The 15,645-nt window shown below is 52.4% G+C and overlaps 1 protein-coding gene across 3 annotated transcripts in view; it reads right to left on the reverse strand.

Annotated features, from left to right (window-relative positions):
* Positions 1-2,499: 2,499 nt before the first annotated feature.
* The window catches only part of CLUAP1 (clusterin associated protein 1), a 187,208-nt gene continuing 174,062 nt past the window's right edge, over positions 2,500-15,645 (reverse strand). For 2 of the 3 annotated variants that reach the window (XM_026659814.2, XM_029913502.1), the window contains 2 exons: positions 9,557-9,612; positions 2,500-3,707 (listed from right to left, as the gene is read on the reverse strand). In XM_026659814.2, coding sequence (XP_026515599.1) covers positions 3,555-3,707; positions 9,557-9,612 — 209 coding nt within the window. In that variant the 3' untranslated portion in view covers positions 2,500-3,554. Of the gene's footprint in view, positions 3,708-4,323; positions 4,381-9,556; positions 9,613-15,645 lie in introns of all 3 variants that reach the window. The other variant, XM_026659813.2, reaches the window with a different exon arrangement.

The raw sequence follows: 15,645 nt of genomic DNA on the forward strand, positions 1-15,645 counted from the left end.
GCTTTATATAGGTGTCCGTGCTAAGCTGAGCTCAGAGGCTGGCCTGCGGTGTTCCCAGGGGCTATACAACAGTTCATTTTCCCGTGAGCCCCTTGCTGGGTGAGCTGCATACGAGGTAGGGAGCCCCAGTGAGCCGCTGGCCCAGCTGGTCACCACTCCACAGCCTTTGTCAATCCCACAGCGCGGGAGGGCGGGGGGAAGGCAGTCTGGGCCATCATAGGTTTTCCCATACTTAAAATAGGAACTAGACATTGTTATTATGTGGTGCTTGCTGGTGAAAGGCACATCTTACTGGGGACCCTGTAGAGCCAGCCCGCTCCTGGAGACACCACCTGACCTCAGCCCTCCAGTTCCCCTGCTGTTGAAGAGCTGGACACACCTACTCTGACTACATTGGCCTGTGTCATGCATGACTGGTGGTTAACAATAGCACAGGCCTCGGCCGCACTCACTTCCACTTACTGAGCAGCAAACGCAGAGGCGAGGTTGTTGGTTTTTTTAATCGCTGCTCAGACCTACCACAAACAAGCCCGTAGCCCGTCTCCTCCAGCCTTTTGAGCAGAGTTCAGCAGTGAAGGCCTGTACAGTTGATCAGTGTTCCCAGCAGTGCGCTCAGCGAACCCCTTGTTCACGGAACAAGGGAATGAAATGTGTTTAGCTAAACAGGCAGCTTTCCATGCAAATGATACACTGGGGGGAATTTACTCATTATCCACCAGAAGGGTATTTCAAGTAAAAGGGGGTTGGCTAAGCAAATGTCTGCTGTAATGGCTTCCCTGTCATGCCTGTCTCTCCCCAGGGGCAGCAGATGTGCTACCAACCTCATCTACTGGGGGAGTGAGGTGGGGTGTGGGGAAGGTGTGGGGGTGGGGTGGGAGTGGCTTTAGCCGCATGTGCTCAGCCCCTATGCCCTAACCTATGGGGGTCTTGCACTCAGAGGTCAGCAGAATACTAGGGCCACCTGCCACAATGGGACCTGTTCCTTGGCAGCAGTTTGGCATGAACGGGCCTGACTCCTCACTGAGCTGCAGTTTGTGCCATAATTGACACCTGACTGAAGTGGCTGTCCACGTCAGGAATCCGCACAGCGGTAGAAGCATTTCAAACCCACGCTGCATTCCCTTTGCACATGTGTAAATGGCTTCACAAAGGGCAGGCCGTGGCGAATCGAGCCCATGAGCTGTGAATTCCCAGCGCCATGACACTAAGGGTTGAGCGGAGTCAGTGATTTCTGCAACAACTTTTTTTTAAAAAAGTGTTTCTGTGGCAAAGCCACTGAGTGCTCTTAATGGTGTTTCTGGAGCCTTCAAGGGGTGTCTTGTCCAGGCTGGATGCAGGACGTAAGCCTACGAACGTCAGCCTTGTTGTTTGGCTGAAGCTGTGTACTGTCAGTGCTAGTTGGCAGTACTGTGCTCTGTGTTACTACATAGAATATGTTTGACGCTGTTCGATGCAGTTACAAGGGAGACAATAACACATGGGATATGTAACTAACAGCACCGCAGCACAGGGGCCAGGCTTGGTTTTATGAGCAGCAACTCTCAGTCTGGGGTACGACATCAGTTTGATAGGTGGGGGTGGTGGAAGCAATGGCTTCTGCCTCTCTCAGTGCACAGCAGATTCCAGGCAGAATATGTAACTAGAGTGTTGGAAGTGGAGGTAGAGCGCAGGTCCCCTGCTAACTGTTGGAATGGCGCTGGGATTCCATGATGGATTGTGTAGTGTAGGCCTACCTGACAGCTCACAGCTAGCTAGCACCCGTGGAATCACACAGCAGCAAGGCAGGGGCTCGCTGGTCCCTTTGAAGCAAGTGGCAAAACTCCTTTAACTTACTGGGTGTACAATAAGGCAAACAGCTCTCCTAGCAATCCGTTACGGTGAGTCTTTAAAGTCTAGGTGAGTCGCGATATTATCGGTGTTGATTTGTGTTACCGTAACACCTAGGAGCTCTCGTCATCGACCAAGACCCCATTGTACTAGGTGCTGTACAAACACTGAAAAAAAAGATGGTTCCTTGTAACATAAAGTTAGACTTCAACCTCCTTGCTCTATTGACTGGCACCACACTGGTGTGAAAGGAATGGCTGGGGTGGGTGGCATGAAGAAATTCACCTTGAACTATTTAATGTTCCTTCCTTCCTGCAGTACTAATAATGAAGATGGATAGACGCACGTCTGTAACGCAGATGTAGGGAAAACAAGGGCAGATTTCCAGATGTAGAACATGCCAGGCTAGCAGGGTGCCAGCAATATGGGAACAAAACTGGGCCACTCAACTGTCCTGATGAACAAGCGCCAAGGTGAAGTGCTCTAATCAAGCAGTAATGTCTGTTCCCGGGACGCTATGCCATTCTACAGCAGAGCTGACAAGCAAGTGAGGCAGACATAACTGACACATGAAGTGAATGCACTCGAGCTTTCTCTAACCTACATGGTTTCTCAACAAGAATTGCGCCAGCCTAACCTACTAAAACTTCTCAATAAAAAAAGTCACATGAATCAATGCAGAAAATACATTTATTTCTGAAACACGGGGATCTATATAAACGAAACAGCTTGTATAGCATGCAGGAGGACAGCAGAATTTGATAGTACAATAGACTTCTGTGACTTTTTAGGCTTGTTTATGGAAGAGAATCTCTACCCAGTTGTCATATCGAGAGGTATCATGCAAAAGACATCCAAAGAAGGAAGGTCCTGTAAGGCACGCATTGCAATGAAGGCAAACCCATGGCAGCTAGACAAACTTTGGACCTATTTGACTGCACTCATTGCAAGAGACTACGGCCTGATCTACATACAGGCTCAGGACTTTAACTAAAGGCTTGATGCTTATGCTGATTTAGTTCAACTGCTGCAAAGCCCTATGATGGTGGTTCAAGAGTGGGTTATTGCAGTTTCGCTTAACCCTCTTCCTGACAGATTTAAGATAAATTACTGATATAAAATGGGTTTATGCCAATATAACAGCATCCACACTGTTCTGCAACGGCTTACCCCTAATAGTTTAATATCACACCTTTAGTTAAACTGGTGAAACCTCTGTGTGGGAACAAGCCCTTAATTTGGTAAGGAATCAGTTTTGGCTAAATCAATATAAAGCAGGTTTAAATCAATTCAAATGTACCCACACAAGGGTTTTGCGACAGTTGTAACCAGTACTAGTTACACTGGTACAGGTTTGTGTGTAGACAAGGCCTAACCCACCATCTGGTAGTGGTTTTCAAACCTTTGGCATCCTGGAGTGTGGAACTCTAGTTCTAATGCTCAGATACAATCCCACTTCCCAACAGGTTAAGTAAACAAGTATTTAATATCATGTCACTTTTAATTATCATCAGAATGAGTCAAATTTTGGGAAAGACGAGCAGGGAAGGAGATTGGCAATTAAAGTTTAACTGTCACTGTGAACATAGCTTTATTATTTACCGACTCCGAATTTCATTCCTCTATAAAATACTTGCAGGCACAGCAGCGTGTGTTACATTCCCAACCCTTTCGCTGTCAGAAGTTTTCATCTTGAGATGTTGAGTGGTTCCACCTCGGAAGGAGAGTCAGAAGTCATTATCACTCTCTTCCAGTGGCTCTGGCTTCCTGGCCCGGCGATTGGCCTTGCTGGGAGAGATTTCCATGCTGTCATCTTCAAGGTCATCCTCATCATCGTCTTCATCATCGTCCAGGTCAATCTCACTATCCTCCGACTCCTCCTGTAAAAAAGCAATGGGTACAGAATTCATGGCCAATCCCTTCTCAAACCAGTGCTATCCTCAATGGACAAAACGTACAAAGCCTGCAATGTCCATGGCTTCTGTGTGGCCAGAAACTTGGCACGGGGGAAACCTGCACCCTGTGCTGAGAGGAACTGCAGTCACGTTCCCCGCCTGTGCTGAAATTAACCAGAACCACGTCCTCCCATCCTGAGATAATGACCCAGTTGCCAAGAAGCACACAGTGGGGCGGGGTCCAGTTTTGGCTCTGGCATAAGGAGCAGCAACAGGGATTCTGTATATGGCTTCATTACTGAGCCAACAGCACAGGCTGGAGCTGCTGACTCTCAGAAATGCTCAGAGACTGGAGCCCTCACCACCGGTGGGAACTAAAGACACTACACAGCTTTCAGCAGCAATCTCCCACTTTGCTAGGCAGTGGCTGCTCCACTCATGCCGCTGAAGACCTCCTTTCCAGTCCCCTAGTGGGGTGGTGACAATGGATTTCTTTACCACTGCTGAATCTGGGGGGGGGGGGGGGCAGCAGGACCATAGAGGAAACTGCTGAGTGCCCTAGGATAAGGTTGAGGAAACGAACCGCAGGAGACAAACCCACCTGTGCCTTGGTGCTGGAGGTCTTGTGTTTACCTGGTTGGGCTTGGGCTGATCCCACCTTGGAGAGCGAGAGTGGAGAGAACAATGGGAGATGGAGAAGGGAAAAACATTAAAAAGAAAAGCAAACAGAATGCAACCAAAGTGAGAGCAAGGAAAGGAGGCAGCAGCAGATGCTGCTCACAGCTGAGGGTGCTGTGTGCAATGTCTGAGCTGTTTGTTGCAAAGCGCGATGCTACAGGAAGGGATGCTGAGAACACAGACAGAACCTGGAAAGCCAACTCCAAACAGCATGCACAGGGCAATGGTGCCCAGAGACGTGCTGCTCACCAGGGCTAAAGGTCTGCAGGCTGTCCTGCATGACTGTCTGCCAGGAGCCAGGCTCCCGGGAAGAGAACAGAGCTTCTCCCTGAAAGGGGGGTCCCAGACTGGTTGAGAGAGGCAGGGCGAGGACAGAGGAGAGGAGCAGGTGGGTAAGGAAAGCAGACCTGGGCTCACTTTGCTCCCCACTGCAAACATGCTGGCCTGGGGCAGCAGGCAGCTTCTTGAAACTCACCTTCCTTCTCTGCCCCTGCAGCAGCCCCCAGCGCACCTGGTCCGAGGAGCAGCTCAGCCGGAGCTACAGGCTCAGGAAGCGGCTCACCAACTCCGAGGTTGTGTCTCTGCTCTCGCAGCACACAGCTCAGCTGCCACAGTAGGTGCCCTGCCCTGGCACAGGCCAAGGCAGCAAGCCCAGTGAAGATGATTATCATTATTACGGTAGCTGCCCTTGTGGGCTGGGTGCTGGACAGATAGAAGGGAAACCCAGGCCCTGCCCTAAAGGCAATGTGTATGGGGATTTGATAGCAGCTTTCAACTACCTGAAGGGGGGTTCCAAAGAGGATGGAACTTGGCTGTTCGCAGTGGTGGCAGATGACAGAACAAGGAGTAATGATCTCAAGTTGCAGTGGGGGAGGTCTAGGTTGGATATTAGGAAACACTATTTCACTAGGAGGGTGGTGAAACACTGGAATGGGTTACCTGGGGAGGTGGTGGAATCTCCATACTTAGAGGTTTTTAAGGTCAGGCTTGACAAAGCCCTGGCTGGGACGATTTAGTGGGGTTGGTCCTGCTTTGAGCAGGGGGCTGGACTAGATGACCTCCTGAGGTCTCTTCCAACCCTAATCTTCTGTGATTCTATGATATACAAGCAAAGCAGGCCGGGAGGCCAGGCACACAGCTGTTGGCTCCAGTGTACAGCTCTCGCCAGCTCTGTCCCTTCGCTGTGTTCTCCCCTCAGCCTGCCCTACTCCATGGCCTGGTTCTCTCCCTTAGTGGATTTAACCCTTCCCTTCCTTGGGTTTCTTTCTCTATATTTTGACCCATATCTGTCTGAGGGTCTGTCCCTGGTGGAGTCATGTAGTTGTGGCTGAGCCCTGGTACCTGCTGGGGTGCTGCTCCAGGAGGAGCTGAAGCAGCTGCTGCTGAGAGCTACTGGGCTGGGGCCTCTGGAGCTCCACGCCTGGGTGGCTGCTGGGACCTGACAGGTGCCAATAGGTGGAGTTGGGGGGGGAGGGGTCAACAGGCCCCACTCCTCCTGACCTCCCCCCTGTTCTGTTTGGAGTGGCTACAAACAGAAAGATGAGAGAAGGACAAAAGGGAGTGGAGAGGAGAGAGCAAGAATGAGAAAGCAGTTGTGCAGGGCCTGGCCTGAGGGGCTAGGCAGCATCCCTGTCCTGGCTCAGGCCAAGAGTCCATGGAGGAAGCCCATAGCCTGGCTCTGGCCAGCACAGGCTGGTGCAGAGGAAGGTGAACAAAGACAAAATGCACCTTCCAGTCTGGAGGGGGACCCCTCCCTGCTCGTTGGATTTGAGAGTCTTGAACCCAGGTCTGAGGCTGGGCAGTGATTCCACCAGCCAGCTTTGGCAGAGCCACGGCCAATGCACCATAAGCCCTGGGAAACCCATCACGCGGAAAGTGCTGCTCACAGCAGAGATGCCTGGCAGCTCCTCCCATGGCCTCTGATTGGTCAAGACATTCCATTTAAGCCTGGAGGCAGTACTAGGAATTAACAAGGCAGATCCCCGCTCTGCCTCGTTCCCAGCTCCTGCCTCTGTTCCTGGTTATTGAGTCTGGCTTGACACTAGGCATTGGCCCCCAGCTATTGACTTTGGCTACACTCCTCAGGCCTGATGCCTAGGGCTCTAAGCATTGGATCTGATGCCCATGCCCCAGTCCCTGACAGTCGTGCGGTGATCAGCACCCTTCCCCCCGCTGAAGGGATCTGGGCCCCACGGGGTGCCTGGAGGAACACTTGCTCCTGTGGGCAATGGGCTAGGAGGGGCTTTGCAAGCTTTATGGGAGAAGGAAGACTTGTCTTAGGGCTGAAGCACTGGCTTGGGACTCAGCAGACCCAGGTTCTACTCCCAACTCTGGCACTGCCCTTCTCTGTGCCCCAGTACCCCTCTTCCTGTAAAATGGGGCTGCTATGTCTCTCCCTCCTGGGGGGCTGTGAGGATAAATCATTGCTGACCTGGACGGTGTCCTCAGACATTACAATGATGGGGCAGGGAGCGCCTAGACAGGCAGAAAGCTTTCCCAAGCAGCTGCAGTCCCAGATACTAACTGAGACGCAGCCCAAGGAGTCCTAGCCTCCAGAACGCTGAGTGAGAGGGCTCTCTCTTTAGATGGCTCCTGCGTTCTCCCTGTTGCAGCAACAGGCCCCCACCAAAGCTCACTCAGCTCTTGAGAGCTGCCTTACAAGATCTGTAAGTCAGATGAGGTATCCAGCTCACTCATCCATGCCCTGCACCTGGAGATAACTACACTTCCTTCCCTGGATACTGCTGACACCGGAGGGAGTTTGTACTCCTCAGAAAGCCAGATGGGGATTGGCTGGAGACCAGGTATTCAGGGAACTTGTCACCTGCCAGCCTCTTGCACAGGAGTGTGGGTGTCTCCGTCCCAAACACTAAGAGAACGAGTCATTTCCCAGGAGGCAGCAAAATGAACTTAAACAAACCAATTCAAGCCAGAAGCGAATTGTTGAGCAAGGCCTGGTGAATTCCTGCCCAGACAGAATGTGAGGGTGATGGCTAGGGGTCACTCTCTCCTTCACTCCACTGGGCCCTGAGCAGAAAGAACACTGGGAGCTGGCCTATCGAGCTAGGGCCTCAAACCCCCTCATCCTCACAGTATCTGAGCATCCCCAAAGCTATCAAACACACCTCGAACAGGATCAACCCTTCTCCTCTGCTGGCAGGAGAGACCGCTTGTATAGCTCAGTTTTGTTGGGGTGTGTTGGGGGCAGGGGACAGACCTTCTGTGGGGAAGCCACGACAGAGATGGGTTTTGCATTCAGCTGTGAATGTTGGGAGGTCCCCAGTCATTCCTGTCTCTTGTGGCCGTGAGTTCCACAGTGTTGGTCCCACCCCATTTTAAATTCTGTCTCCCACACGCCTGTGCCTGAGATCCTGGTCGTGGAGGGAGAGGTGTCTCTTAGGTAGACAGGGCCAATCCCATGGGGGGGGGGGGCTTTGAATGGCAGGACTGAGACCTTGAACCAGACTGTTCAATGGAGAACCAGTGTGGAGTGCCTGGGTATTATGCTTACTAGAGCTGTGCTGCTAAGCAGGAAGGCTACTGCATTTCGTGCTAATTAGAGCTTTGTCAGGGCATGTGGCTTCATTCCTGGGGATACTGGGATGCAGTAAGCAAGCCTAGAGGTCACAAATGAATGGATCACAGGGGCAAGTCTGTGGGTCCCGTGAGATTCAATCCAACTGCTCCAAGTCCCGACCTCTGAAGCTCCCACTGTTAATCTTTGCCAGGCTGATAATTCACCATTAGTTCCTGCTCTTTGCGCTCTCTCTCTCTCTCGTAGGCCCTTTCTGATTCATGACAGCTCCTTCCTCTCACACTTGGCAGCCTCTAGGGAGGGGCTTTGTCAACAGCCTTTGGAAAGTCCAAATACTTTATAGCGAAGAAACATCACCTCTGAGACCCTAATGCCGGCTTCAGTCTGAGCGAGTCCGAGCAGCGCTGAGAGGGAGATCTACGAATGGCAGAGCACGCAGAGCCCCACAGAGCTCTGCTTCCTGCCATTAGCAGCCTGGTCCCTCTCCCTTGGACTAGCAGCACTGCACAGAGCCCATCCTGCCGGTCACTGACAGAATGACAGCAGAGGGCAAGGCCCCAGCTGACAGGACAGGCCGGGGGAGGACACCAGCTAAGTAGACCCTAGAGGGATGAGTGGAGCAACTAGAGTGTCTGCCTGCTCCCTGATGGGTCTTAGGTGGGGGTGCTTTGATCCCTAGCATGGCCTGTCTAGCCTCTAGTCACCAGGGTCAGCCTTCACTGTCCCTTCTCTGGCCCCATCTCCCCTCCAACAGCAGGGGGCAGAAGGCAGAAGCAGCTCCCCACCCAATCTCCCGGCTGGGCCGCAGGACCGGGAGAAGGAAATCACCTCACAATCTCCTTCCTTCCAGTAGCCTGATGGCAATATTGCTAGAGTCCTTCCTCCCCCTAGAACAGTGATTCTCAAACTTTTGGACTGGTGACCCCTTTCACATAGCAAGCCTCTGAGTGCGACCCCCATATAAATTAAAAACACTTTTTAATATATTTAACACCATTATAAATGTTGGAGGAAAAGCGGGGTTTGGGGTGGAGGCTGACAGCTCGTGACCCCCCTTGTAATAACCTCACGACCCCCTGAGGGGGCCTGACCCCCAGTTTGAGAACCCCTGCCCTAGAACAAGCCATTTTTCAAGTCTTAAAGAGCCGTGGTGGGATTTTCAAAGCAGCCTAGGGATACAGAGACACAGCTTCCATTGAAATGAACGTGCCTGCATCCCCTCAACTGTGCTGAAAATCCCAACCCCTCCCTCCACCCCATTGATGCCTCAGGCTCAATGGCTGGCCAGAACAGAAGTGGGCAGGGCTAGGAGTTCTAGCACAGACAGGAGATCTGTCATTACTAAGGAGGTACAGAATGGAGTTAGGGCAATGGAGAAGTAACAGAGACTAAACAAGCTAAATAAAGAAAACAGGGAAACAACATGCAGGAGAGAGAGGGTGTGGGGATGTGTAGGGTGAGGATGGGAAGGGGAATGGGGGGAGGATGCCTGTGTGATGAAGATTTGTTGGGGGAACACTGCCATCTAGTGCAGTGGGAGCAGGTCTGTCACTGCAAAGTGCCATCAGTGATGGACAATCAGAGATGCCCTGCAGCCCACACAAGATGTTTTCCTACTTACATCATCCTCTGTCTCTCCACCTTGCATCGTCCCCACGATCCGTTTGTTGGGTCTCCCTGGGCAGCAGAGAGAGAAACATGATGAGAACATGCCCGCCTCTCCACTTCGTTAACACAGAGCAACTAAGGAACTGCTGTGTGAATAAATAACCCTTGGGGAGATAAAGCTCATGGTTTGCTCTCTAGAGGCATAATCATGCATCATCTTCAAGGCAAACTACAGCAGGGTTGGACCCCAATGCTCCTTCAGTGCCATGGGGCTCAGAAGAAGGCTTACTCCTCATCTCATTAACTTGATTCATGGTGGTTACTCTACCCCATGCCTTATCGTTAAGGCTACAAGTTTGTCATGGAGGTCACAGATGTCACAGATTCCATGACTTTCCATGACCATTAAATCTGTGCCCCTGTGCCAGTCGCACAATCTCAGGCCACCGCTCCGCCCCCAGCAGTAGAGTTTGGGTGTGGGAAGAGGCAGGAGGTTGGTTCACAGGACGGGATGAGGAGGGCTCTGGGCGGCGCTTACCTAGGGAGCTCCCCGGAAGCGGCAACATCCCCTTCGCTCAGCTCCTAGGCGGAGGCGTGGCCAGGCAGCGCTGTGCACTGCCTCCGCCTGCAGGCACCACCCCCACAGATCCCATTGGCTGCGGTTCCCGGCCAATGGGAGCTGCAAAGCCAGCGCTCTGGGCGGAGGCAGCACGCAGAGCTGCCTGGCCATGCCTCTGCCTAGGACCTGAGTGAGGGGGATGTCGCCGCTTCAGGGGAGCCCCCAGGTAAGCACCACCCAGAGCCCGCCTCACCCTGTTCCATGCCCCAACCCCCTCCCACACCCAAACTCTGCTGCTGGTGTGGGTGGGAGGGAGGCACAGAGCCAGGTAGGGAACCTGCCGGCCCCGCCATCCCCCCCCCCCCCCCCCCCGGGGGCCCCGCGCCCCCCGCCACCCCCCCCCCCCCCCCGAAGCACCCAGGCTGCTCTCCCCCAGCACCCGTGGCACCCCCAGGCAGCCCCCCTCCCAAATTTTAGTCAGGGGTATATAGTAAAAGTCATGGACAGGTCACAGGCCATGAATTTTGGTTTATTGCCTGTGACCTGTCCATGACTTTTACTAAAAATACCTGTGACTAAAACGTAGCCTTACTTATCGTTAATAAAGTACTACGCCACCACCACCACACACACATCCCTTGATGGCTTCAGACACATTTTTTCTCTTGATCTAGATTTTTACACCATAATCCTCATTGTGCTGTTACTTTATTTTAGACATTGGCGTGCTACATGGACTCTTTTAAATCTGTGCCATTTAGCAACCGGCCAGGTGAGGTGGCCATCAGCACCCAAATTGTAACCACATCCTGTCTTTCATTGATGTTTTCAGCTCCAATGGCCCATCCATTTGCCAAGTTCCCACCCAATGGTGGCTGAGATTAGTATTTATACAGCATCATGTGTGCATGGTGCTTTGAAGACAAAGTAATGCTCCAGTTATTTTTCATGGCCAAACACAAAGCATGTACCACATAACCACTGACGGAATGTACATGCAAAGAGCATGCTATGGCCTAAGTTACAGCAGTGACACGTGGTGTGTGCGCACACATGCGTCTGTAACATGCCTTTTCTGCAGAATCTGACTTCTCTCAGGCCTTGGCTACACTTGCAGATGTACAGCGCTGTGAGTTAAACCTGACTTCATGCAGCTGAGTAGGGAAAGCGTTGCAGTCTGTCCACACTGACAGCTGCCCAGCGCACTGTCGTGGCCACATTTGCGGCAATTGCAGCGCTATTGGGAGCGGTGCATTATGGGCAGCTATCCCACAGAGCACCTTTTCCCATTCTGGCGCCATGGGTTGTGGAAAGGGGGCGTGGGTGCGGGGGATTCTGGGTCCTGTCCCAATGCCCCATGATGCATCGTTTCGCATCCCAGAAATCCTTTTGTTTCCGTCCACCTTTGGCGCCATCTTTCAACGGTTTCTGTGCAGCGCGATCTGTCTGCGGGAAATGGAGTCCGAACTGCTGAGGCGTATGCTGACGAGTCTCGCCAGCACGTCACGTTTGGCTGTCGAACTATTCCTTAAGATCCAAAGTGACAGTGAGAGTGAGGGTGAGGAGTCCGACGATGCTATCGAGCCGCGTAACGCGTACGACACGAAATTGCTTGTGGCATTCACGGACATGCTCAGCACCGTGGAACGCCGCTTTTGGGCTCGGGAAACAAGCACTGAGTGGTGGGATCACATCGTTATGGAAGTCTGGGATGACGAGCAGTGGCTGCAGAACTTTCGGATGAGAAAAGCCACTTTCATGGGACTGCGTGAGGAGCTCGCCCCCACCCTGTGGCGCAAGGACACGAGATTGAGAGCTGCCCTGCCAGTGGAGAAGCGGGTGGCTATTGCAATCTGGAACCTGGCAACTCCAGACAGCTACCGGTCGGTCGCAAACCAGTTTGGAGTGGGAAAGTCGACCATTGGAATTGTGTTGATGCAAGTTTGCAAGGCCATTAATCGCATCCTACTCAGAAGAACCGTGACTCTGGGTAACGTGCAGGAAATAGTGGATGGCTTTGCACAAATGGGGTTCCCTAACTGTGGAGGGGCGATAGATGGGACACACATTCCTATTTTGGCACCACCCCACCTAGGATCCGAGTACGTTAATCAGAAGGGGTATTTCTCTATGGTTCTGCAGGCGCTTGTGGATCACCGTGGGCATTTCATTGACATTAACACAGGCTGGCCCGGAAAGGTGCATGACGCACGCATCTTTCGGAACACTTGGCTGTTCAGGAAGATGCAGGCCGGAAGATCCTTTTTTTTCCCAGAGCGGAAGATCACAGTAGGGGAAGTTGAAATGCCCATTGTGATCCTTGGAGATCCCGCTTACCCGTTAATGCTGTGGCTCATGAAACCCTACACAGGGAGCCTTAACAGCAGCAAGAAACGGTTCAATTACAGGCTGAGTCGGTGCCGAATGACTGTGGAGTGTGCCTTTGGCCGTTTAAAGGGCCGCTGGCGATCTCTGTATGGGAAGCTGGACTTGGCCGAAAACAGCATCCCCGCGGTTATATCCGCGTGCTGTGCCCTCCATAATATTTGTGAAGGGAAGGGTGAAAGCTTCACTCAGGCATGGACCTCCGAGGTTCAACACCTGGAGGCTGAATTTGCACAGCCAGAGAGCAGGGCTATTACAGGGGCCCAGCGCGGGGCTGCAAGGATTAGGGATGCCTTGAGGTAGCAATTTGAGGCTGAAAACCAGCAGTGATATCTGGTGCCCTGCATGGGAGTGAAGTGCAGTAGTTCCAATCTTTAGGAATCAGTGTCTGCTTAGCAGACAAGCAGACTTGCAGTGCCTGTTTATTTCCTGGGCTAAGGAGTCTTTTACTTTATGCAATAATAAAGAATGTTTTCAAAGCCAAAGAATCCATTTATTGAAAAGAAAAAAAAATTATTTATTGAAAAGAAACAAGGGGGTGGAGTGGGGAACAGTACAATCACAGATTCGCGTATGTCCTGTCTGGTGTGCTGTGCAGTGAGTGCTGCACTTCAGGACAGCTATACTGCATGGTGATGGGGGTTGAGTGCAGAGGGTAAGGGTCGTGGTTTTCAGGGCTGGGTGGTGAAGATACTGGTGTTGGAGGCAGCGGGTGGCGTGAAGAACACAGAAGTTGGGAAAAGTGGGTTGGAGGTGACAGTGGGGCACAACGGAAAGAGTTTTGGGACAAGGGCTGTAGGGGGGGATGGCGTTTGCGTTTGCGGTACTGCTCCTCTTTCTGCATGGCTACCAGCTCCTGGATACCATCTGCTTGGCGCTCCAGGATGCTTATGAGCCTATCAGTGCTTTGCCGCCGGTGCGCGGTGCTTTGCCGCCGGTGCGCTGTGTTTTCCTGGCGGATCCTGCTTTCTCTCCCTCCAGTCCTGTGCTTTCTCATTCTCTTTAATAGATTGCCGCATCACTTCTTGCAGCATGTCTTCTTTGCTTTTTCGCGGTCTCTTCCTGAGTCTTTGCAGTCTCTGAGCAGGCGATAAGAGGGACGGCTGAGGTCTCAAGGTTGATGCAGCTGTATAGGCAAAATGCAGCGTTTAACAGAGGCAGCACTGTTTATACCAGACAGAGTAATGATTCCCCCTCGCACTTAAGGAGTAGAAAACACACAGGGTCTACACAATAGCATAATTTTCCCATCCGAAACAGAGCACACATATCCCACGGGAGCCTCAAAATGGTGAGTAAGGGGGACTGATTGTTTCAGGGCTGCACTGTCCTCTGGGTTTCTGTGCCTTGGGGAGAGCCAACAGCTTCAGGGGGCACCTACACTGAACACTGTCCCAACATTTTCCACAGGAGTTCGTCCTGGACGATATCTCGCTGCTGAGGGTGACCTGGGAAGCAAGGGAGGGTCTTCTACTGCAATGCGGCTTTCGCCCTGGCCCATATGCAGCTTGCTTGTGTGCAGCAATGGTCCCCCCGCCCCTCGCGGCACAGTGGCGCGGACACGTTAGCCTGGCTGGGACAAGGACCACGGTGGCTCTCCCGATAAACCTGCGCAAGCGCATTGCACACGTTCTGGATGAGACATTCGAGGAGATTACTGAGGCCGATTACCGTGATGTGATAAACCACATCAATGCACTATTCCGCATCTAGGCATGCATGCCTAACCCTCCTCTCCCAAAGAGCCCGCACCGAAAAAATTCCTTCCCGAAAAAAAACCCCACTTACCGGGAACCTGCTCTTCTGTTTGTCCTCCACCAAGTACCGGCCGCTGCGACTGGCTACCTTCCTCCTGGCTCGAGAAGAGCTCCTGGCTGCATGGCTCCAGGGATTCCGGGGTGTCTCCATCCGGCCCACCACCATCACTCCCGTTTTTCTCCTCCTTCTCCTCCCCCCCCCATCGGCTCTGAAGTGTCCATGGTGGTGCTCGGAGTGGAGGTGGGGTTAACCCCAAGTATCGCATCCAGCTCTTTGTAGAATCGGCAGGTCGTGGGGGGAGCACCCGAGCGGCCGTTTGCATCGCGGGCTTTGCGGTAGGCACTCCGCAGCTCCTTCACTTTAATCCTGCACTGCAGGGCGTCCCAGTCATGGCCCCTTTCCATCATGTCCTTTGATACCTTCCCGAAGGTATCGTAATTCCTACGGCTGGAGCGCAGCTGGGACTGTACAGCTTCCTCCCCCCAAACACTGATGAGGTCCAGCAACTCGCCATTGCTCCATGCTGGGGCTTGCTTGGCGCGTGGAGGCATGGTCACCTGGAAAGATTCGCTGATAGCACTCCACACCACGCCGGGCTGAGCAAACAGGAAGGGGATTTTTAAAATTCCTGGGGAATGTAAAGGGTCGATCACATGGTTGGTTACCTGAGGCCAGGGCAGTAGAGTTTGAATTGATGACCAGAGTGGCTAGAACAGGCATTGTGGAATACTGCCGAATAATTCTGGAGGCCATTCACAGTGCATTGGGCGGCCACACTGGCACCGCAGCGCTGCAGCGCAATACTTGCTATTCCTCTTGGAGAGGTGGAGTACATGCAGCGCTGCAACCACGGAGATACAGCGCTGCAAATGCCTTGCCAGTGTGGACGGGGAGTGAGTTACAGCGCTGGGGGAGCCTTTACAGTGCTGTAACTCGCAAGTGTAGCCAAGGCCTCATACTGGTGAGAATCTGGAGTAACTCTACTGAAGTGACAAGTATCAGAGGGGTAGCCGTGTTAGTCTGAATCTGTAAAAAGCAACAGAGGGTCCTGTGGCACCTTTAAGACTAACAGAAGTATTGGGAGCATAAGCTTTCCTGGGTAAGAACCTCACTTCTTCAGATGCAAGTAATGGAAATTTCCAGAGGCAGGTATAAATCAGTATGGAGATAACGAGCTTAGTTCAATCAGGGAGGGTGAGGTGCTCTGCTAGCAGTTGAGGTGTGAACCCCAAGGGAGGAGAAACTGCTTCTGTAGTTGGATAGCCATTCACAGTCTTTGTTTAATCCTGATCTGATGGTGTCAAATTTGCAAATGAACTGGAATTCAGCAGTTTCTCTTTGGAGTCTGGTCCGGAAGTTTTTTTGCTGTAAGATGGCTACCTTTACATCTGCTATTGTGT

Source organism: Terrapene carolina, unplaced genomic scaffold (genome assembly GCF_002925995.2).
Source record: "Terrapene carolina triunguis isolate 2854851 unplaced genomic scaffold, T_m_triunguis-2.0 Scaffold695, whole genome shotgun sequence".
NCBI classification, from domain to species: Eukaryota; Metazoa; Chordata; order Testudines; family Emydidae; genus Terrapene; species Terrapene triunguis.